The sequence below is a fragment of the Trachemys scripta genome, chromosome 1, assembly GCF_013100865.1.
Source record: "Trachemys scripta elegans isolate TJP31775 chromosome 1, CAS_Tse_1.0, whole genome shotgun sequence".
Classification (NCBI taxonomy): Eukaryota; Metazoa; Chordata; order Testudines; family Emydidae; genus Trachemys; species Trachemys scripta.
In genome coordinates, this window is record NC_048298.1 from 215,077,694 (window position 1) to 215,102,088 (window position 24,395).

Genomic DNA, 24,395 nt, shown 5'->3' on the forward strand with positions numbered 1-24,395 from the left:
GTGGCCTGATTGGGGTGTGGCCTAGCTGCGGCTGCTTCCCCAATCAGCCCAAGCTTAGTGTTTCCCCACCACAGCCCTCTTGCAGGGCTGTTTTAAGCCCTTCAGGGCAGGAGCGGGGTTACTCCCCCGCTACAGGACCGCATAGCACTTTACAAACATTAATTTAGAAGTGAGTCTTACAGAAGTGTAAAGGGAGGTATGCAGAGGTAAAGTTAGTTGCCCAGGATCACACAGTATTAAAGAATAAACTTCCTATAGATGAACAGTAAATATTATTAAAAGCTGAAAATTCTGTGAGCACTGAGGTTATGCATTTCTCAGAATAGTTTCATATTACGCATTTTTAGCTACAGGGCTTTAAATATGCAAGGCAGAATCTTTGGAACATAAAGCTTTGTCACAGTTACATTAGATGAAAGGTGCTTCCCATAAAACATCCCCATTCAATTAGCAAGGAAAATGATGGGCTAACCCCTCTCTATATACTGTACACCCCATCATCTCGAATGCTGTTATTAGTTAGCACTACACTTTTTAGTCTTTGCCAGAAAAGGCCTTCAGCGTGTGGATTCTTAGGCCAGTCAAGAACAGAGCTCTTGCAGATCCTCCTTCTTAGCCTCAGGTACTGGGAATGCTGTAGCACCGACTCCAGTAGAATAAACACAATCACATCTGTATTCTCATCCATTAGTCTCTGCAGAGCGATATAAAAAGCAATTTTAAAGTTCCCGTTTTTCACATATCTTTCAGTTAGAACAAATATTGTCTTTCTGCTGTGATGGATGCTCTGTGCAAGGTTGTCAATGACAGCCTTTCCCGGCTCCCAGTCCCTTTCCTCCAAACAAAGCAGAACGTGCTTGTCTCCGTTTTCCTCTAGACGAAATCGTAGCTCATTTATTACCTAGTCAGTTACTGTTGCATCCTGAGTATCATAGGCTATGTACGCATCATAGAGAGCTTTGTCTGTGGCTGTAGATTTGTATCCTTTTAATTTTGCTGCACACATATAGTAAGTATACCAGACATCCCAGTAAAAAAAATGTTTTGTAACAGCTATCAACATAATGTTAATAACAACAAAGAATGAAACATAAAATAATGTTGCAGCAACTTCTTCCAGAGCACAAGCATGCAGATCAATAGAGACAATGCTCTTTTTTCTGTGCTTATCAGGGATTGCACAGTTGACTTTTGTTGCTAGCTGTGGTATATAAATATTAGTTGTTTGTATCCATTTTATGAAGTCACTATTTTGGCAAGTGCAATCAAAAGGGTTGCCCTTTAACTTTAAATATTTTACACCTTGTATATGAACCAGTGTTGACTGGTTCATATATTTTAGCTTGTTGTGACTCAAATCAAGGAACAGAAGGCTGCCATTTGTATTTGAAAAGTCCAGAGCAATCTCTGAAATTCTGTTACCCCTCAACAGCAGAGACTGAAGGGACTGTTTGAATGAAATATGAATAGTTCTGAAATTATTTTGACTCAGGTCAAGCAGCTTCAAATATTTCAGTCTGGTGAGGTTTGCAAAGATAAACACTTGCAATCTGTTGTTGTTTAGGAATAGCTGTGTTAGGTTTGGTGGCAGGCTCAGGAATGCTCTAGTAGGGATTTTTAAAAGTCTATTGTGGGATATATCAAGGTATGTTAGGCTACCGAGATTCTTAAAAAAATTTATGTAACTTTCATGTTTGTCGCCCCATAAAATATCAAGGCAATTTCCTTTAAACACTAATTCTTCAAGGGATTTGCTGCTTAACTGTCTGTCTGTCAGTCTGGAAATAGCATTCCAACTTAAGTTTAAAACCTTTAGCTGAGGAAGCTTTTCAATAAATGCCAGTCTAAGTGTGATTCCTGCCAGGCGAAAATAATGCTTGTTATGGGTCAGGTCTAACACTTCGAGAAGTTTCATTTCATTAAATGCAAAACCATAAGCAAAATCCAATTTATTATTTGATAGATCTAAATATTTGAGTTTGGTTAGGTTGAATTCAGTGCCATTGAAAGCTTGGTTAATACCATTTGAAGACAAATTCAAGCAGGCTATATCCTTAAAACTTTTAAACTGATTTGGGTTAATGAAGATGAGGCTGTTTGAGCTCATATCCAATGCTTTGCCATATGAAGAACACTGGGGTCTAAGAATGTAATACAAGTAACGGTCTATTTTTTTGTACTTTTGCATAACTGAAGGGCTCGGCTGGCCTTCTCGTTCCAGAGTTAGATGGCAATATTTTCGGAATGCCTTTTTTCCAACCTGTTCTAAAAGACAATTATTGTCCCCTACAAAAGGTGATATTCTGTTATCTGTTAAGTAGATTTCTGTCAGGTTACTAAAATTCTGGAATACAGCGAGATCAATTTGTTTAATAAAGTTTATCCCAAGATCAAGGATATTTAGCTTTTTTAGAGCAATTAGAGGTTTTAAGTGCTTTTCACACAGGTCTTGGAAAACATAACCTTTAATATATAATCGTTTTAAAGAGATTAGAGAAGAAAAATGGTGTGAGAGGTTTAGATACGATAAGTATACTTGTTCCTCAAAGTTGAAAGATAAGTCAAGTTCCTGTAAAGAAGTCAACTCCCGTAAGAATTCGCCAGAAGCTATTTCATTTTGTAAATAGTTAAATGCCAGGTGTAGCACCTTTAGCTGTGTCATGTTCTGAAACCAGATGGCTGGTACACTACTAAGTGAGGTGCTGGTGAGAACCAAAGTCTTTAATTTGTTAAGATTTTGGAAAGCAAATTGGTGTATTTGAATAGAAGAGTTTATAGTGCAGGGTTTACATGGAAAAGGGGCATTATAACATCTTGGACAGTTCCTGCTTAGGTCAAGAAGGTGCAAATTAACCAGTTCATTAAAATCACCTTGGCTGATTCTTGTTATCCTATTAAAGCCAAGATAAAGTTCCCTTAGAGATGAGGGCAAATTGAGGGGCACTCGGGTCAGGTTGTTATAGGAAAGTGACAGCACAGTCAAATTGGTGAGGGCCACAAAAGCCTCATCCTCTATTTCAAAAGTTTTTCCACAGGGATTGCTATAGTAACAGTTCCGATCCATGTAGAGTTCCTTCAGATTTTTGAGTTCTGAGAAGGTGTTGTTCTTAATAGAAACTATTTTGTTGGCATTCAGCTCTAATGAGATTATACTAGGTGAGAGACCTTTGGGTACTTCCTGCAGGTGATTGTGACTGAGAGCTAATTTCTCTAATTTTGTTAAGTTTCTAAACAAGCCAAGAGGCTGTGCCATTGACTGATTTATTGCATTATAGTTAAGGTATAACTGCGTAAGATTTTGGAACTTTTGAAAGATCACATTAGAAACATTTTTAATACTGTTATATGAAAGTATCAAACAGGTAGCATTGTCATTTATTTCCAGTGGCACTGCCTTTAAATGTTGATGCCTGCAGTCAAAGATTATGGAAGAACTACTGTTTTCTACATGCACTTTACAAGGCACTTTCTTAGAAACCCAGGGATAATAGAAGATTCCAGACTCCACATGGCTCATGAAGAGTAAGCAAAGCAGTTTGTATGAGATGGCAGCCATTTTATCCTAAAAAACAAACAAACAAACGAAAAAAAACAGTAAGAGGCAAAAAGGCATCCTTCAAAAAGTGGAAGTTAAATCCTATAGAGGAAAATAGAAAGGAGCATAAACTTTAGCAAATGAAATGTAAAAATATTATTAGGAAGGCCAAAAAGAATTTGAAGAACAGCTAGCCAAAGATTCAAAAAATAATAACAATATTTTTAAGTACATCAGAAGCAGGAAGCCTGCTAAACAAGCAGAGGAGCCACTCTATGATTGAGATGATAAAGGAGTACTCAAGGACAATACGTCCATTTCAGAGAAACTAAATGAATTCTTTCCATCGGTCTTCACATCTGAGGATGTGAGGGAGATTCCCAAACCTGAACCATTCTTTTTAGGTAACAAATCTGAGGAACTGTCCCAGATTGAGGTGTCATTATAGGAGATTTTGGAACAAATTGATAAAGTAAACAATAATAAATCACCAGGACGAGATGGTATTCACCCAAGAGTTCTGAAGGAATTCAAATGTGAAATTGCAGAACTGCTAACTGTGGTATGTAACCTATCATTTAAAGCAGCTTCTGTACTAGATGACTGGAGGATGGCTAATGTGACGCCAATTTTTAAAAAAGGTTCCAGAGGCGATCCCGGCAATTACAGGCGGGTAAGCTTAACTTCAGTACTGGGCAAACTGGTTGAAACTATAGTAAAGAACAAAATTGTCAGACATATAGATGAACATGATTTGTTGTTGAAGAGTCAACATGGTTTTTGTAAAGGGAAATCATGCCTCACCCATCTACTAGAATTCTTTGAGGGGGTCAACAAGCATGTGGACAAGGGGGATCCAGTGGATATAGTGTACCTAGATTTTCAGAAATCCTTTGACAAGGCTCTCTCACCAAAGGCTCTCTCACCAAAGGCTCTTAATCAAAGTAAGCTGGGATAAGAGGGAAGATCCTCTCCTGGATCGGTGACTGGTTAAAAGATAGGAAACAAAGGGTAGGAATAAATGGTCAGTTTTCAGAATGGAGAGAAGTAAAAAGTGGTGTCCCCCAGGCAGGGCCGTTCCTAGACATTGTGGTGCCCTACACAGCACCACTCTCCACAGGGGAAAGGGGAGGCTGGCCCCAAGCCTCTGTGGTGGGGGGGCAGGAGCAGGCTTGGGGGCCAGGGTGGAAACCGCCCCCCAGCACGAACTGGCAGAGTGGAGCAGGTGGGGGACGGGTTGCTCCACTTCCTGCCACCCGGTGATTGCAGGGCAGACCCGCACTCATGGGGCAGCGGGAAGTGGAGTGACCTGGTCCCAGCCCGCTCTGCTCTGCTCCCCTGGCTCCCAGCAGTTCCTTGGGGGAGGGGAACCGTCCCCCAGCAGTCACCGGCGGCACAGCTAGGATCCGGCGGAACGGAGCGGGCTGGGGCCAGGTTGCTCCACTTTCCGCCACCCAGTGAGTGCAGGGCGCGCCCAACCCCTGCTGCAGTCCCCCAGGACGTAGCTCAGGGGAAGGAGTGTAGTGGGGGGCGGGGCTGGGTCGGAGCAGGAGTGGGGGCTTTGGGGAAGGGGTGGAGTTATACATATTACAATTACTTGAAATTAAATGACCACAGTCCTCAGCTACACCCAGTATCCACTGGCCACAGCTGAGGGAGGTGGGTGTATTTGCAGCTCCCCGATCCTGGAAGTGGCTAGGGATCAGTTTGCTTTCAATATAGTTTACAGCAGCCCCGCTCTAAACCAGGGTTTCCCAACCCATGTGTCTCTACCCAACATTGGGACACCAGAATGTGTCAAAGGGTTGTGTGGGAGTCCTGGCGCAGTGTTGAAAGGCAGCTCTTTGTGGCTTTGGTCCTGTGGGGTTGGCTGGGTTCAGCTCCCCACTCCAGGTGGGTTGTGACCTGGTGCTCTGGGCTGCAGTGCTGCTCAGGTTTGACCTGGACACCCTTCCATCAAGATCACAGGGGGCCCAGGCCAAACCTGAGCAGCACGGCAACCCTGCAGGTCACAATGCCTAGAGTGGGGAGCTGAACCCAGATAGCCCCACAAGTCTGGAGCCACCACTCTGGTACGTTTGGTGTCTTTATTTAGTACTTGTTAAATGGGAGTTTGGGCCTAACTTGGAGGATCTGGGGCCTACTTATTTCAGTGAACTTAGGGCCTGGTCCAATGTGCATGTGGAGCACATGATCCTGTATATGTACAACTATCTTAGCCTTTGCAAACATTGTCAGTTCTAGCTGGGTATTTATTAAAGTTGTGAGTGAATTTAGGCCCTGGGGATCATTGCATTAATAGCTCAGGCATGGGCCATGTATAGTGCAATTTCTCCATTCAGCTCAGCCACTGTTCACCCAAACTTCTGCTATACTGCTCCTATCTCTCTTGAGCAAAGACTGTTAGTCGTAGCAAGTAGACTGAATTATATGGTGGCTATGCCTTGTTCAGAAATAGGAGCTAGATTAAGATCAGTAAATGGAGGGCCTGATCTCACATCCAATAAAGTTAACCAGGTCTTTCTATTGAATCAATGAGCATGGGATCAGGCCCACAAACTAAAGTTGCTATATTAGCCGACTTTACCACTGAGCTCTTTTATTTGAGTATTGCTGACTAACACTCCCAAATTACACCTTTGGTTTTAAACATTCAAAACCTTCACATTCACCTCCAATAGATACCAAAAAGCAATGCGCAGCGCAACGTCGTCAAATTAGCACTCTAGTACAAAGTCTTCATATTGCTTGGGTGCCCCCTGTGTCAACAGATCAACTCATCTCAGTCACACATTCAGAAAATGATTCTGCTTTAACAATACTGAGGTCACTTTTAATGTTTTGAATGTGAGTTTGATAAGTTGGTGTATGCATTGCTTTTCGGTATCTGTCTGCTGGAGGTGGAGGTGAAAGCCTTATGGAGAGTGGTAGTGTCTTACCAATAGTGCTTTGGGCAATACAAAAGTGCCCAGGAACATAGGAGACTTTTCCCCTAGCTTCTTTCCATACTTTTCACATTTTCAGTCGGTTGGGCACGTCCTGATGCAACTTTAGCTACCATTATGTGACATTTTTGTGTTTTCTTTCCTACCTTTTATATATTTGTAAAATGAGAAGGCAAGTCATACCAGATTGCCTGGTAGCTTTGATGAATAATAAGGCTGGTGAGATGCATGGGAATATAAACTACAGTCAGTAGAGATGAAATTTGAACTCGTCTCTTTCCTAATTCAGGGAGCATTCAACTAGACTACAGGAATATTTGGGGGGGGGGGGGAGGAAGCAGGCTTGCATATGTATGTGTGTGTCAGTCCCTGGCATCACTGAATTAATCACACAGCAAGTACAGATTAGCGCATTTTTTTCAGTTATGTAGGAAATTACAAATCATGACACAGATGAAACTCCCTTACGTATAACTGCTTTTATATTAGTCACTAAATCAGGATCAACAGAAGAATGAAACACAGCTCCCAGAGTGTTTTTTGTTTTCTTTCAAAGAGTATCCAGAAAAAAGATGAAACAATAAGGTGAAAAACTTCAAAAAAGGAGGGGGCATTTTGGAGCTCTGATTATTTTTTCTGTATCAAACCAGTTTCCATCAAATCCCCAGGAAAAATACAAAGAGTTCAGAAAGTTTACTTTCTATGTTTTGTGTGTTGCTATTTTATTGAGAATTTAACCAAATCGTTTTAATGCTCCTGTTACACTGAACACTCAATCTTAACTAGGGATTTGCAATCAACAACTCCCATCATAAAATGTTTGCCCAGTAACTTTTTCCCAATCTGCCTACAAAAGTTAAAATTTAAACAATGTTGCATCTCTAACTCCATGATCAGTCGATTCACCAACGACCAACTCAGGACTCGGATAAGAAAGAGTGAGGGCCTGATTTTAAAATGTATTTAGGCATCTAAAGATACAGATAGTTGCCTATTGTGATTTTCAAAAGCACCAAGGTGCCTAACTTCCAATTTGGTGCTTGAGTGCTTTTGAAGATCCTATTAGATGTCTATCTACTTCATAAAGCTAGCTCTTAGAGTCTGATTCAAAATCCATTGAAGTCAATGGAGAGGTTCCCACTGACCTCAGTGAGCTTTGGATCAGATCAATATAGCACTGTTCCTTTGCTTTCCTTGTGAGCTCCATTCCTGTAACCTGAAATCAGCAGCGTATCTGCCCTCTCTTTGTGTGGCAGATTAAAGAAAAAAGGATAGAAATTGTAGCAGAATGGAGTAGAAAATCAAATGTTGGAGCTGACAGCCTTGACAATGTCTGTTCATTAAAGAATGAAAGATAAGCAGCAAAAATGATTAGCAGTGATAAAGTTAGAACAAAATGTTAATTTTAATACAATGGATATAGTAGTTTTTTCTAAAATCCCTAAGAATTACTAGATATTTACTAACTTTAAAATATATATATGTGAGAAAATGGAAAGTTCTCTACTTGTTCAAATAGAAATAGACAGTCTTATAACTGTACCACTTACTTACAGAAATGAAGAATTCTCACTAGTAGGAAGAGATACATCGATAATAATGTGTTCTTGCGGTAAAGAGCATGTCCATGGAAATCAGTTGCAGAAGCCTGACTTGTACATCATTGGAGAGTAGCATAAAGTCTGCCTTAAAGAAATCCTTTTCTCCAGCATATCAAAAATCACTGCTGGCAAGAAATTAAATGTGAAATCCTCCATCTCCATTTATGTCCGGGTTTGGAAATAAACAGTTAATTTGAGCAGATAGTGCATGCTGCGTTTTTTCTATAAATAACAGGACTGTTTCAGAGTTAATAGAGACATACTTCTTACAAGTTTGCATTAAGAGCAGGAGTAGGAAGCCTTCAGAATTGGGAAGTGAAGAAGAGCTAAAAGGGAAGTCTCATGTTTTTAATGGAATCAAGAACTAAGAAACAGGAACAATATGTTTTAAAGCAGGGGTCAGCAACCTTTCAGAAGTGGTCTGCCAAGTTAACCGTAATTTAAGGTTTCCATGCCAGTAATACATTTTAACATTTGTAGAAGGTCTCTCTCTATGTCTATATTATATAAATAAACTATTGTTGTATTTAAAGTAAATAAGGTTTTTAAAATATTTAAGGAGCTTCATTTAAAATAAAATTAAAATGCAGATCTTATCAATTTAGTGTGATCCTTGCCTGGGATCCTTGTCTGGAGTTCCAGCCACCAGCCCCGCTCAGCCCGCTGCCGGTCTGGGGTTCCATTCACTCAGCCGGCAGTGGGCTGAGCGGGCCAGTGGCAGGCTGAGCAGGGCCGGCCGGGGGCTGAGTGGCTCAGTCCGCTGCCAGTCTGGGGTGCCAGCAGCACTCAGCCTGCTGCCGGTCTGGGGTTCCAGCTGCCGACCCCTTGCCAGTCGGGGTCCCAGCCACTGGCCCCACTCAGCCTCCTGCTGGCCTGGGTGAGCAGAACCCCAGGCTGGTTGTGGGCTGAGGGGGGGCTGGCGGCTGGGATCCCGGCTGGCAGGACCTTGCCGGCCAGCCCCTCTCCCCCGACCTCTGCAGGGAGAGGCCAGGACCCCACCAACACCACCTGTGCGGGGTCCTTCCTGCCTGGCTGCTGGGGTTGCTGGAGCTGCTGCTGCTGCCGCTGTTGCATTTGTCCTGGGGAGCTGCTGGAGCCTGGAGGAGGAAGAGGACTGCGCGGACCATCGGCTGCTGGGGGAGTGCACAGGACTCTGGAGACCACTGTGGAGGGGTCCGTTCAGGACTGAGTAATTTTTGAACTGTGCTCTAGTGGTGGGGGTCTAGACTGTGTCTGTGGGGACACAGAGGGTGTGGCGTGGAGCCTGCCCCCTGTCCATCTGTGTCCCCCCCACAAACCCCACCACCACTGTTGCCCCCTCCACCACCCCCACAGGCCATTTACCATCTGCCTCTGCTCTTGCCTCTGGGACTCTGCTGCTCTCCTGGCCTGCCGCACCCTATTGCCATCATTTGGGCCTGCAGCAGCAGGCAGCTCGCACTTTGCCTTTTGGTGCAAGCGCTTGTGGGCGCACCTACCCCCCCCACCCTGGACTGACCCCTTCCCCTTTGCACCAGGCCCCCCAGCTTTGCCCCTTGCTGCCTACCCCATTTGCCCCCTGTAGCCTTTTGCCCCTCCCCAGCTTCAGTTTGTGTAAAAAAAAAAGGACCTGGCGGACGGAACCCCAGACCAGCAGTGGGCTGAGCGGCTCAGCCCGCTGCCAGTCTGGGGTCCCAGCCACCGGCCCTGCTCAGCCTGCCTCTGGCCCCGCTCAGCCCGCTCCAAGCTGAGTGAATGGAACCCCAGACTGGCCGCGGACTGAGCGGGGCTGGTGGCTGGAACCCCAGACAAGGATCCCAGGCCCTGCTCAGCCCGCTGCCAGTCTGGGCTGAGCGGGGCCAGTGGCCGGGACCTCAGACTGGCAGTGGGCTGAGTGGCTCAGTCTGCTGCCGGTCTGAGGTCCCAGCCGCTGGCCCCGCTCAGCCTGCTGCCAGCTGAGTGAATGGAACCCCAAACCGGCAGCGGGCTGAGCCACTCAGCCTGTTGCCGGTCTGGAGTTCCATCTGCCAGCTCCTGCCAGCCGGGATCCTGGCCGCCGGCCCCCCTCAGCCCGCTACCAGCCTGGGGTTCTGCTCAACCAGGCCGGCAGGAGGCAGAGCGGGGTTGGCGGCTGGGACCCCGACTGGCATGGGGCTGGCAGCCAGAACCCCAGACCAGCAGCAGGCTGAGTGCTGCCGGCACTCCAGACTGGCAGCAGACTGAGCCAGTCAGCCCCCCGCCGGCCCCGCTCAGCCCGCTGCCGGCTGAGTGAATGGAACCCCAGGCCAGCAGCAGGCTGAGCAGCTCAGCCCGCTGCCACTCTGGGGTTCTGGCCGCTGGCTCCTGCTAGCCGGGGGCTCAGCCACCGGCCTGCTCAGCCCGCTGCCAGCCTGGGGTTCCTTGGGGGTCCCCAGGCCGGCAGCAGGTGCTGAGTGGGGCCGGCGGCCGGGACCCCAGCTGGCAACGGGGCAGCAGCCGGAACCCCAGAGCGGCAGTGGGCTGAGCCGCTCAGCCTGCCGCCATGTGCCATCACAAATCAGCTTGCGTACCACCTTTGGCACGCGTGCCGTAGATTGCCGACCCCTGTACAGTTTTATAATAAAGGCGAAACATAAGTGTAATGGTATTCTGTACATCGAAAGTGTGAATAATGTCACATTAATAAGTCAGCTAATAATTTTATTTAAATAAAAGTCGGTGGCAGTATTCATGTGAGGAACTGTGAACCCCTCCCACACAATGGTGAGCAAAGTGACTTTTAGATATTTCTGTATCCAGGTGGCTCACTTGATCACAATAAACATTCCTACAATGCTGTTCATTCAAGGACCTTTCAGTTATAACACCTCTTAGAGTAACATTGTATGGGCACTGAAAAAAATCAGCCTATTTTCTATATCAAACATAAATAACACCCCACAAAGCTAGTAGATATCCCTAATATCTTTGAGAAAAGTCTATTTTGGGCTAAAATAGCCAACTTTTCTTCCTCCTTCTGAAAATAAAAGGAAAAGAACAAAATATAAGTTTCACATTTTGTTTTTCTTGAAATGAACTAATTTGTTGGTGGATCTGGAGTTAACCCAGAGTATCCACCAGTAAAAGTTGCTTTGTTTAAATAAAAGCAAGTTTATTTCATTTTATTTTTTCTTTATAAGTTACTGAAAATGTTGAGCCTTATTCTCTTATTTACACCATTTTTACACCAATGTAACACCCTTGTCTTCAGTGGAATGATACCTGCATTATCCCATCCAAATACACATTAACGATACTAGCTTGGGTGCAACTGCTCAAATTAAGCCCCTTCCTTCCAACCCTGTGTCAGGGCTTTCATTTCAATAAACTCATAGCTTCTGTTATTTACAATTACAGTATCATTATCATGGAAACTTGCTAGATCCATGGAATTAATGGCCCCAGGTATCGGTATGTAGCAGGAATGGATTCCAACGGGGGAAAATCCAGGAAAACCAAGCTATTCCTGAAAACCGATAAGATCTGAAAAGGCAACAAAAAGGCTGAAGGAAATCTAAGTTTAAACCTAAAGCTTAAAAAGACGTATTGTTACTTTCTATGCAGCTCTCAACAGGTAAGTCACAGCATACACAAGTAGCACAGAAATCAGAATTTCAGGATAATGATAAAATGGCAGGTGATCAGACATTTTCAAAATGCCCAAAGCACCACTCTTCTCACCCTCCTGGAGAAAATTCTAATGGCAACTAGTGACAGGCCGCTTTTAGCTCCCAGTGCTGACCAACAAAATGAATTTGAATAGCTCCAGCCTCTGCTGGACAGGACAGGGGCAACTCAGTCCCCACACAAATTTCTGGGCCTGGTCACCCATTCACAAACATTTACAGAAAACCTTTGACATAAACCGTGATAAAAACTAGACCTGTTTTTATGTCCTGGTGGGCCTTTTCATGAACTTTCATAACAGTTCATAACAGACAATACTCGTTCAAAATATTAACAACTACAAGAAAATGCTTAAATACAAGAAAATATTCTGGCTCATGGAGGAAAGCGCTACAAATGAGATATGGCTAAACAAACTAAAAGAAATATGAGAGATGGAACAGATCACAGCTGGAATTGGGAGTTGTTTCACTGTTGTGTTAGTCCAAGATATAACTCAAATGTTGCCCCTAACCAAACTCTTGTCCACGCACAAAAGTCTCTAGCTCGAGTTAGGTGGTGCTTCAAACTCCAGCTAGCTGGCCACCCGGGAGGTATGGGTTGAAGCCCAAGTGCTGCTGATGCTTGAGGTAGTGATGTAGTAGAAAGTAACTGTGTCACTGATGCTAAATCTATCATTCTGTGTGGCTCGAGCATTGTTTTGTAGTATAGCTGCTTTCACTCAAGCTAGGCTAACTCAAGAGGCGTAACTTAATGTAAATAACTTGAGCTAAAAGGGTGCAGTACCCTTAGACAGTCCCAAAAGCAGTATATACACCATTGGGCTTTACCTCACACTCTATGGAAACCATACATGAAACAAAAAGAAATGATGGCCCCAACTTAAAACCAGCCAATAATATGTCCGCTTATCATCCATATAATGATCCCCAAACTGAACAAACCCAGTTACCCACTGTGACAGACCCAGACCAGTGCGGCACAGGAGTCTGGTAGAGGGCAAATATACTGGTCACTGGATGAACAGTTTTCTGTTCCCTCAGTGACCAGACCTATTGGGATCCAGGAAGTGGGCGGGCAAAGCCCACCCACTGCTAAAGGATCCCCCCCAGCCTAAGGGGGGTCCACAGGACCTGGAGACCAAAAAATTACGGGGGACAACTAATAAAAGAACAGGGACAGGAGTGAGGTCAAAGGGTCAAACGAAGCGAACCAGACGGGGACACCGAGCAGAGAACCCCAGACAGCGCCCACTGTTCCTCAAAGGCGTCAAGGGAGCCAGTGGACGCCGCCCAGAGGAACTCTGCCCAGATACGTGAAAGAACGGAGGACCTGAAATACGCCCCACAGTCACAGGAAACTCCATCAGCCAACCTCCTTACTCTGGTTTTATAGATGGCCAGTTTCGCTAGGGCCAGAAGGAGGTTGACCAGGAGGTCCCGCGACTTTGTGGGGCGACGGATAGGGAGTGCATAAATAAAAAGGTGAGGAGAAAAGTGCAACCAAAATCTTAACAAAATATCCGTGAGGAGCCGGAATAGGAGCTGCAGCCTGGCGCACTCCAGGTAAACATGCGCCAGGGTCTCCCTCACGCTGCAAAAGGGGCAGGTGTCTGGGATAGGGGTAAACCGTGCCACGTACACACCCGTGCTCACCGCTCCGTGAAGGAGCCGCCAACTGATGTCCCCGGTGGGCTTCGGGATCAGAGCAGAATAAAGGCTGGCCCACCGGGGCTCCTCACCCTCCAGAGGTGGCAGAAGGTCCCGCCACTTCGTATCGGGGCGGGACGCGAGGGTGAGGACATGAAGAACATGGAGCACGAGCGTGTATAGATGTTTCCTTGGCGCAGTCCGGAACAGAACCGGCTGCAGATGGTGCAGCCGGCTCATGGCGAATGGATGGGGAGGGGGCTGGTTGGGTCCACAGGGCAGAGGTCCGATGAAAAAGTCTGGAGGGCTCGGAGTGGAGGGTGGGCGAGGTGTGCCCTCTCGCAGGACCCAGTCGAGATAGTCCCGAGCAGCAGGCGGCAAAGCGGCCCTCACCTCCTGAAGTACACGCCGGGGAGTACGAGGTCTGGAGAACCCCATGCGCTGAGCGAGCATCAGGGGATCCAGCCAGTCTCCCCGGTCGTAGTCCAGGAGGTCTCCGACTTTGGTGACTTCTGCTAGGACCAACCTCTGGCGCACCATGGGGGACTCCGCCACCTGCACACGAAGCTGGGGGTTGTGTAGCAGGGGCTCCGCGAGGAGATCTGCCCCTACAGTGGCCGCCACGGACCTGGTCACTGAGAACAGTTTCCAGGTCCAGAGGAGGTCCTGGTAGAAGACCGGCAGCTCGGAGAGGCCTCGCGAAAGACCTCTCGGATGGAGACAAAGGAGCTGCCGGTCATATCGGAGCCCTCGGAAGTGGCGCAGGAAGGCGTGCACCAATACGCTCCATGTCGGACTACCTGCACCATAAAGGAGCCTCTGCAGGGCCTGGAGGCGGAAGACGTGGACCTGAGCGTGCAGACACTTCAGGCCCTGCCCTCCCTCCTCCAGGGGTAGATGGAGAACCCCCGCAGAGACCCAGTGCAGTCCTGACCAAAAGAACTCCAGAATCAACGTCCGGAGGGTGGTCAGGAAGCCCGGGGCCAGGACCAGAGTGTTGAGCCGGTACCAGAGCATGGACAGGACTAGTTGATTGAGCACCAGTGCTCTCCCTCGAAGGGAGAGACACCGGAGCAGTCCTGTCCATTTCCGGAGCCGCTCCAACACTCTGCCCTCTAAACCTAGCCAGTTCTCCGGCAGAGATGGATGCGTGGCAGAAGGGTAAACGCCGAGATAGAGCAGCGGACCCACGCTCCACCGGACGGCCTGAAGCGCGGGTGGGAGGGAGCTCACCTGCCACCCGTCCCCTACCACCAGGCCAGAGCTCTTGACCCAGTTGACCCGGGCGGAGAAGGCCGCCGAATAGATGGTCTGGCAAGCCTCCACCCGCACCAACTCGCCCGGGTCCTGGACCACGAGGAGCACGTCGTCGGCATACGCCGACAGGACCCCTCAGTGACCAGAGCAGGGGCTGCACTAGAGTAATCAGGAACCTGCTAGAACCAGTTAAGGCTAATAGGCTAATTAGGACACCTGGAGTCAATTAAGAAGAAGCTGCTAGAATCAATTAAGGCAGGCTAATCAGGGCACCTGGGTTTTAAAAAGGAGCTCACTTCAGTTTGTGGTGTGAGTGTGAGGAGCTGGGAGCAAGAGGCGCAAGGAGCTGAGAGTGAGAGGATGTGCTGCTGGAGGACTGAGGAGCACAAGCGTTATCAGACACCAGGAGGAAGGTCCTGTGGTGAGAATAAGGAAGGTGTTTGGAGGAGGCCATGGGGAAGTATCCCAGGGAGTTGTAGCTGTCATGCAGCTGTTACAGGAGGCACTATAGACAGCTGCAGTCCACAGGGCCCTGGGCTGGAACCAGGAGTAGAGGGTGGGCCCGGGTTCCCCCCAAACCTCCTAATTGACCTGGACTGTGGGTTCTTCCAGAGGGGAAGGTCTCTGGGCTGTTCCCTAACCCACATGGTGAATCTCTGAGGATAGAAAATCCACCGATAAGTGCAGGACCCACCAAGATAGAGGAGGAACTTTGTCACACCGCACATCTTCCTACCACAAGCAATTTGTAAAACAGCCGCTTGCGTACTTCTCCATGTATAACATTGCCACAACAAACACCTGTATAAATCTATGCCTCGTCAAATCCTACTTTCCTCCCTTGGTGTAGCAATACTGCACCAGTTGTTTGTGAACCAAATGATAGTTATAACGCTGTATCAATAACATGTGCACATTCCTATTTATACATTTACCTAGATATTTATTCTCACCTCTGGTACATGCATATTAACCTTTATGCCCAATTTTGAATTTACTCTTAAAATCACTAGTGAACAGTTTTTAAAGAAAATACAGTTGACAACGTAGAAAAAGGAAGATTGGTTATTAGGAAGCATAGGCCAGTAGCCAGAATCAGTCTATCTGTTCCTTTATATGAGGTGGTGTAACGTATAAAAATTAATATTTATACATATGTAAAAGACATCTTATTAACAGTGTAACAGAAAAAATATGAAGCAATGGCAGATGTCTGAATGACATTATGACACAAAGAAGCCATCAACACCACAAAAAATTTCTAGTGTCATTATTAATATAGCATCATAAATGTGTATCGTGCTTGACAAAGGATTAAACCTGACATACATGCAGCAGAGCCCGGGCCCCAAGTAGTTGACATTCTGAAGGCAGTTATTATGTAAACATACATTTTATAATAGAATGTTGTATATAATTATAAATACAAATTTATATATATTTCAAGAAATAAAGTTGTAATAAATACATTGCCTATAAATATAAAGATACAGAAAAAAGTAACATTGCCTTGTTAGAGAATACACTTTATTCTACTACAGAAAAATGTAGCACAGGAACAGAAAGAAAAAAATACTGTTTATATGCAGCAAGTTTGTGTATGTTATTAATTCTGTCTCTATGATTTTATATTAGCTATTTTACTTTAACCTTGTAAAGCAGACTCTCTTCAGTACAATATAGCAGTGTAACAGGTACATTAAACTGTAAGTACTTACCATAGAGTACACCCCATAAAACTTTAAGAAAACCACCCAAAGTTTTCAAACGTGACCAGTGATGTTGGTTGTCCAGCAAGAGATAACGTAGAGCAGCCTGATTTTCAGAAAATGCTGAACAACCCACCTCCCCAAATTAGGACTCTTTTTAATGCATTTAAAATTTGGCACCCAAATACTGAGACACTGAAAATCACAAGTTATTTTTTGAGAACTAAAGCTAGCTGTTGTAATCCCTTTCTATATACTGTACACCCCATCATCTCGAATGCTGTTATCAGTTAGCACTACACTTTTTAGTCTTTGCCAGAAAAGACCTTCAGCGTGTGGATTCTTAGGCCAGTCAAGAACAGAGCTCTTGCAGATCCTCCTTCTCAGCCTCAGGTACTGGGAATGCTGTAGCACCGGCTCCAGTAGAATAAACACAATCACATCTGTATTCTCATCCATTAGTCTCTGCAGAGCGATATAAAAAGCAGTTTTAAAGTTCCCGTTTTTCACATATCTTTCAGTTAGAACAAATATTGTCTTTCTGCTGTGATGGATGCTCTGTGCAAGGTTGTCAATGACAGCCTTTCCCGGCTCCCAATCCCTTTCCTCCAAACAAAGCAAAACGTGCTTGTCTCCATTTTCCTCTAGACGAAATCGTAGCTCATTTATTACCCAGTCAGTTACTGTTGCATCCTGAGTATCATAGGCTATGTAAGCATCATAGAGAGCTTTGTCTCTGGCTATATTCTTGTATCCTTTTATTTTTGCCATACAAGAACGATAAGTATACCAGACATCCCAGTAAAATAAATGTTTAGTAACTGCTATTATCATAATGCTAATAATAGTGAAGAAAGAAATATAAAATAATATTGCTGCAACAGTATCCAGAATGCAAGCATGCAGGTCAATCAAGAGAATGCTATGCTGTCTTTGGTCCTCAGGGTTCATGCAAATGACATTTCTTGCTACTTGTGAGATCAGAGTTTTGGTTTTCTGAATCCACCTTATGAAGTTGCTGTTTTTGCAGGTGCAGTCAAATGGGTTCCCTTTTAATTTTAAAATCTTCAAATGTTGTATAAGTCCTGATAAGAAAGTTGACTGATTTAAGACTTGCAGTTGGTTGTAACTCAAATCCAGGTAGAGGAGGCTGCTGACTCTCTCAGGCAACCCAATGACAATCCTGGAAATCTTGTTCTCCCTCAGCAGGAGAGTCTGGAGGGACTGTGAGTAGTTGTACTGGATATCAATGGCCTTCAGTTTGTTCTGACTTAAGTCAAGCAACTCCAGAGATTTAAAATATCTAAGATTTTCCCAGCTGAGGGTATGTAGTTTGTTGTTATTTATATACAATTTAGTTAAGTTCTGAGGCAGATTTTGGAAAGCCTTAGTGGGGATATTTCGAAGTCTGTTGTATGAGATGTCAAGATGTGTCAGCTTTTTTAGATGCTTAAACAATTGTATGTGATTCGTTTCTCCATTTTTCCATAAGATATCAAGATGGTTTCCTTTGAAGTCTAGTTTTTGAAGGGAGTCACTCCTTAGTTCAAATTTTGTTAGTGCAGAAATGTCATTCCAGCTTAAGTTTAAAATTTTTAATTTAGGAAGGTTTTCAGTAAATAGTAGCTGATGTGAAAAACCTGTCACTAGAAAATAGTGCTTGTTATAGCTAAGGTCTAATACCTCTAGGTTAGGTAGTTCTTTAAATGCAGAGTGACTGGTCAAATCCAGTTTATTAAATGAGAGATCTAAATATCTGAGTTTAGGTAAATAGATTAATTCAGTGCCATTGAAAGTCTGGCCAAGGGCATTTGAAGACAAATTCAAACAAGCTATATCCCCAAAGCCTTTAAACTGATTTGGGTTAATGAAGAAGATATTGTTTAAACTCAAATCCAAGGCTGTACCATATGAGGTACAAAGCTGTTCAAGGAAGTAATGTGATTGCTTTTTTTTATCAGAATATATGACAGAAGGGTTCAACTTGTGTTTCCACACCAAGGTCTGATGATGATTGATCAAATAGTCCTCTTTGTTAAATGATTTTAAAAAAACACGCTTTTCCGTTGTTTGTGGGAATATTTTATTTTCTTTCAAGTATATTTCTGTGAGGTTCCTAAAAGCCTGGAAGACAGACATATCAACTCTTTTAATAAAATTTATCCCAAGATCAAGGACATTTAGCTTTCTCAGAGCAAACAAAGGTTCCAAGTGCAGTTTATCTAATTCTTTGAAGACATAACCTTTAATATATAATCGTTTTAGAGATACTAGAGAAGAAAAGTATGGTGAGAGGGTTAGATATCGTGAGTATATTTGTTTCTCGTAGTTGAAAGATAGGTCAAGTTCCTCTAAAGAAGATAAATTCTGTAAGAATTCTCCAGTAGCTATTTCGCTCATTAAGAAGTTAGATGCAAGGTGCAGCACCTCTAGCTCTGGCATGTTTTGAAACCAAATAGCGGGTACACTAGTGAGTGATGTGCTGGATAGAACCAAAGTCTTTAATTTTTTAAGATTCTGGAATGCCAGAACATGTATTTGAATGGCAGAGTTTCCAGAGCAGGGTTCACAAGGAAAAGGCGTATTGAAGCATTTTGGACAGTTCCCACTTAAATCAAGAACTTCTAGATGAACTAGTTTCTTAAAATCATCTTGACTGATGTTCTTTATCTTGTTATGACTCAAATAAAGTTCTTGTAGTGACACTGGCAGTTTGGGTGGCACCCGGGTCAAGTTGTTGTAGGAAAGTGACAGCACAGTCAAACTGGTGAGGACTGAAAAAGCCCCTTCTTCCATGTTGAAAAGTTTTTCACAGGCATTACCATAGTAACAGTTCTGGTCCATATAGAGTTCCTTCAATTTTGTGAGTTCTTTGAAGGTGTTCTTGCTAATAGTAATAATCTTATTGGACTTTAGACTTAGTGAAGTAATGCTAGGTGAAATCCCTGCAGGCACTCTGGTTAGCTGATTGCCATTAAGATGTAATTCCTTTAAGTGTCTTAAGTTTGAAAAAGTTGCATCTAGTATTTTTAAAGGCTTTGGAGACAAATCAAAATTAGATTCTTTTGGCTTAACGTGCCAATTCCAGTTTAATTTAAAAAATGTAAGGTCCTTAAAGTTCTGAAAATCCTCTTTAGAAATCTCTTCAATCCAGTTGAAAGACAATATCAAGCCAGTAACATTTGTATATATTTCCTGAGGGACTGCCGTCAGCTTTTGTTTACTACAATCAAGGAGAATCGAGGAGCTATTCTGTTTTGCTTTTATTTTACAAGGTAGGTCCTTAGAAACCCATTGATGATGAGTGGAGAGACCAAACTCAGGTTGAATCAAGAGGAGTAGGAAGAGCAGGTTGTGGGGCATGGTAGCCATATTTACCTAATTAAAAAGAAACAGGCAGATTAATGGTTTTGGTATATTGTTGTTGACAAGTGCTGTTCATGCACATATAATATTTCACATTATAATCTTAATAATTTTTAAATGTGTGTCCAAACCACAAAAATACAAACAAAACATACTACTAGCATAGTGTACGGGCAATTTGTGATTGTTATCAAAATTGACCAGCAACATAATTTCAGTTATTTTATTACTGTTGTTACATACACTGTATCCTGTCCAAAATGGAATAAATTAATTTTTAACAGAAAGCACTATTTCTGAGGGAAATTTCTGTTAAGTTCTTTGAGCGAGAAGGACATTGTAAGATTTTGATGAGTTGTACTCATTACCCTGGTTTTGTTTAATCACTACTATATTTTTAGTACTTCAATGAAAAGGGTTAAGGTGTGGAATATTTAACAAATGCTTCCTTTATCCAAAAGGCTAATTAATCATTGTTAAATAGGAGTTTACAAAAACAAACAGAGTTTTAAACAGTCTGACTAAAAATTCCTTTAGCTTTCACTCTCTTGGCTCTTAACACTACTTTTCCTGTCCTCCTAAGACTTGCTTTTGAGGGTCTTAGCTAGCACATATTAGCTAGCATGTGTTAACAGCCTAGTATAGACATGGCAGTGTGCCTTTAACATATGTTAAGTGGTCAAATTAAAGTTAAACTGTACTCTAGAGATCAACTTGTGCAGAGTCTTTGAATTAATTAGGTGAGAAATCCAAGGTGATCCTGGCAGGCAACCCACACTCCATGCTGCAGAGGAAGGCAAAACAAAAAAACCAAACCCAGGTTCCTGGCAATATGACCTGGTGGGAGATTCCAGATCCCAAATCTGGTGATCAGCTGGACCCTGAGCACATGAGCAAGACACACTAGCCAGGCATCTATGAAAGAGGATTCTGTGTACCACTTCAAAGCAACAGTCCACTCCAACCAGTATTCCATCTCTCACCACTGCTAATCTTTAATGCTTCAGAGGAAAGTGATAAATTACTATTATAATTGTGCATCAGGGAAAACAAATTCTTCCTGATCCCTGCAGGCAACCAGCTGAAGCCCTGAAGCATGAGATTTGATTAGACCCATTATTTTAATGCAGAGCTACAAGTGTGATGAGCATATTGAGGGAAATGTAGGCAATCCCAGTCTCCTCAAGGTCCATGAAGGAAGAGATGAACAAGGGGACTCATATTCACAGACTCCAAGGCCAGATGGAACCACCACGACCAACCAGGCCGACCCTCCCCAACTAATCTCAACACACACAGGCTGTAGAATTTCTCCCAGAAGCTAGAGTAAAGCACGTCTTTTAGAAAGATACCTAATAGGTCTTAAAGACTCCAAGTGGTGGCTAGTACACCACCTCCCTGGTAAACTCTTCCAGTGTTTAATCACCCTCACAGCTAGGAAATTGCATCTTATTTCAAGGTTGAATTTGTCTAAATTCACCTTCCAGCCATTGGATATAGTCTGCAAGGTTGAAAAGCCGCCCACTATCCGATATCTTTTCCCTGTGTGATGCCTCGATTCAGTGATCAAGCCACCTCTCAACTTTCTCTTCAATAAGCTGAAAGAGTTTCTCTCTTTAAGCCTCACATCATAAGTCTTGTTTTCTAGCCCCTATATCATTTCTGTGGCCTCTATTGAACTCTCTCTAGTGTTTCTTCATCCCTCTTGAGGGGCAGACACCATAAGCATACATGTAATCTAGTAGCAATCTTACCAACGCTGCGTACAGAGGCAAGATCACTTCCCTACCTCTACCTGAATTTCCCCTATTTATACATCCCTGGATCACAGTACCCCTTGTTGCCGCAGCATAGTCCTGCGAGCTCCTGTTGAGGCGATTCTCTGTGATGATCCCTGAGTCTTTTCTTAGTAACTGCTTTCCTCTGTCTTGGAAATGCTTGGGGGAAAGTAGGTCCATTAATTAATGAGAAGGGGAATAAAATGGTGCCTCAGCAATGGCTGAGGTGCTGAACTTTTTCTTTAACAAGAAAAATATATTAAAAAAATCATATCACACAGTACACTCTCACACACAAATATATTCATACATGAGATTTTAACTAATTTTTTATTGAGTTTTTATTTAGTTCTTAGTAACTCCCATGGGAGCCACACAAACAGAGAGCTGGGACCTGAAGTGAGTGCAGAGGCTCAAGGCAATGCTCTCCAAAATAGGTGCTTAAAGTTAAGCTCCTAAATCCATATTTACACTCATAAAAAAGTGGCTTGATTTTCAAAAGCACTAATCATTTAGCAGCTGCCTTCAATGAGAGGTGCTGGAGGCTCAGCACTTTCGAAAATCAAGCCATTTATTGAGAAGCCTAGCTTTAGGCACACATTACTGAAAACGTTGTCCACATCCTTCAAGTGGATGGTTCAGCATCTCCAGCAGATCCCTTCTGCCAGTCACAGGTCTGGAGGATGAACCACTCTCTATTCTCCAGAATCCAAACTCTGTCACCTTCCTTTGATGGCAGAATTTGGAGGCAATTCCTTGAGCAGAGTCTCACAGAGTTTAATTCCCGTGTGTAGAAGAATCTTGCTTTGTGTAAGGCCTTCAGTACTGTCCCACCTCGTGTGTGTGTGTGTGTGTGTGTATATATATACACACACACATACATACAACACTCAATTGATAGTAAAATATATCCTGATTTCAGGTTCAGTATGGGTGTATGTAAGTGAGTGTACACACACACACACACACACAACAGGAGATTAGGAGATATTTTTAATATCAACTGAGTATTGTTAAGATAGGATAGATACTATGCTACAAATCATATGTGTTAAAAATTTGATGAGAGCATATCCTAAGAAATAACAAGAAGTTTGGCACAATATGTAATACTCCTGTCTAAACATGTCTAGCTATCACTCTGTCACACACACGCACACTGGCACAAGCTCACAAAGAGAGAGAGAGAGTAATAGTCAAATACATTTATGTTAAAGAATTGCTGACCTGTGAGTTTCAGCAGAGAGATTTAATCACTTACTTGCAGAAATGAAGAATCAACACTAGCAACTACATAGATGATTCTAGTGTAGTGATGCAGTTAAGAGAATGTGCACTTTCCTAAGTGGTCTTCTACATTGTAGGCTGGCACAAAATCTGCCTTCAGGACATTCTTTTAAGCCATATAGATAAAACTTCTCCTACTGAGTGGTTGGCATGAAATACTTCTCCATCTGAAAGTAAATCCAAAACTAGTATTATGATGATTAGAGAGACTATTCCAATGTTAAGGTTGAGGCATATGATTTTATTTACACAAGCCCCCACAAAACAGGAAGTGAAGGGGAGTAAAGAGGAAGATCAAGAGCAAGTAGAATCAAAAATTAGGAAATATGAACTACATGTCTTCATGATGAGGGGGAAAAATAAAGGCTCAGACCATTTATGGTCAGTTAAACTTCAGATGGAATTATTCCACAAGACTAGGGGTATGGTCCTGTGGCCTGGCTGAATTCTATTTTTGATAATGACATTCTGCATACATAAATTCCCCATTTAGTTTTACTAGAAGTTATTCTTCATTCCTCTCCGGTGATACTGTTGTGTAATCTTGCTAAGATAGAATAGCTACCGTACTTGTGAAATTCTTTAAAGCACTTTGGGCTCCTTCAGGGTAGCAGTTAACCATATTTAGAAAATGCTATTTCTTATCAGGAACTTATGAAAGCGAAAGAGTATGACTAAAGAGCAATAGTAGAAAAGCCAAAACAACATTAGACGTAAACATGAGAATAACACATCAAAACTAACAACAAAGGAGAAAGAATGACCTGGAAGTAAAAGAGAGAGGTATTAATTTTAATTATTTAGTAAGGAAATGAAGATTTAAGTGCTTGTTTCATTTGAAGTCAAACCTAAATGTTTGTCATAGTGTGATCCTGTGCGGTTTGTTCTGTTTTTTGCTGGGAGGGATTCTTTGGGGGTGCCAATATTCTATGCATTATTTAATTTGCCTTCTCTACTTATCCATCAGCCTATATGCCCTATATTATGGCAATCCTTCCTCTAGCCAAGGGAGACAGACAAGGCTATGTTCAAGGCCCATCAGCATTATCTGGCCAAGAGTCATTCGACCGTGATGTAATGTATTCCCTTTTAAACAAGAGGCTGCGCACTCTGCCTCCAGAGCAGCTCAATTTCTCCACAGGTGTACAATCTGATTGTAAACTCTGATCACCAGGTGTTTTTGCAAAGCTGCCCATTAGACCAGCTCACAACCTTTGTTATTATTTGTATCACGGTGGTTCCCGAAGGCCCCACTCAGGCTGAGGACCCATTGTGCTAGACACCCTACAGGCAGATAGGAAGACATTCTTAATGGAAATTGTGTACAATGCTGGGCACTGTAATGAAAATTCTACCAGGCCTGTTAACCAAACTTCGGTGCGCTCTTCAGTAGAGCTAGACAACAATTCAGAATAAATAATATAGTTGGCAAATGTAGTTCCCTTTTCCATTGTCTTCTATAAATGTAGACATTATTCATAATTGTTTGCCAAATAGTTTAAGCAAACTGATTTCAACCTATGGATTCTTTATGATTATGATTATTTGGTATTTGAGTTAACTTTACTAGTCTCCTAATATGGCATTGTTTCTATGCCCTGATTGGCAACCAAAGCTTAATAAATAAGAGCAGTGCCTAATTCA

The 24,395-nt window shown here is 43.4% G+C and overlaps 2 protein-coding genes across 3 annotated transcripts; both read right to left on the reverse strand.

Moving 5' to 3' along the window:
• On the reverse strand, positions 1-8,169 carry LOC117869869 (toll-like receptor 8). Of its 2 annotated transcripts, none has more exons than XR_004643860.1 (2): positions 8,035-8,165; positions 1-694 (listed from the first exon to the last, which is right to left on the reverse strand). XR_004643860.1 is itself a non-coding variant. In XM_034756978.1 (2 exons), exon 2 carries the CDS (start codon positions 3,554-3,556, stop codon positions 902-904), a length of 2,655 nt encoding a protein of 884 aa, XP_034612869.1. In that variant the 5' UTR covers positions 3,557-3,562; positions 8,035-8,169; the 3' UTR covers positions 8-901. The 2 variants fall into 2 exon arrangements, 1 of the variants encoding a protein (XP_034612869.1); XM_034756978.1 differs by having other exon boundaries at positions 8-3,562; positions 8,035-8,169.
• Positions 8,170-16,202: 8,033 nt separating this feature from the next.
• Positions 16,203-22,941, reverse strand: LOC117869883 (toll-like receptor 8). The gene is made up of 2 exons (XM_034756990.1): positions 22,726-22,941; positions 16,203-19,698 (listed from the first exon to the last, which is right to left on the reverse strand). The coding sequence occupies exon 2, from the start codon at positions 19,690-19,692 to the stop codon at positions 16,570-16,572; it is 3,123 nt and encodes a 1,040-aa protein (XP_034612881.1). The 5' UTR covers positions 19,693-19,698; positions 22,726-22,941; the 3' UTR covers positions 16,203-16,569.
• Positions 22,942-24,395: the final 1,454 nt, after the last annotated feature.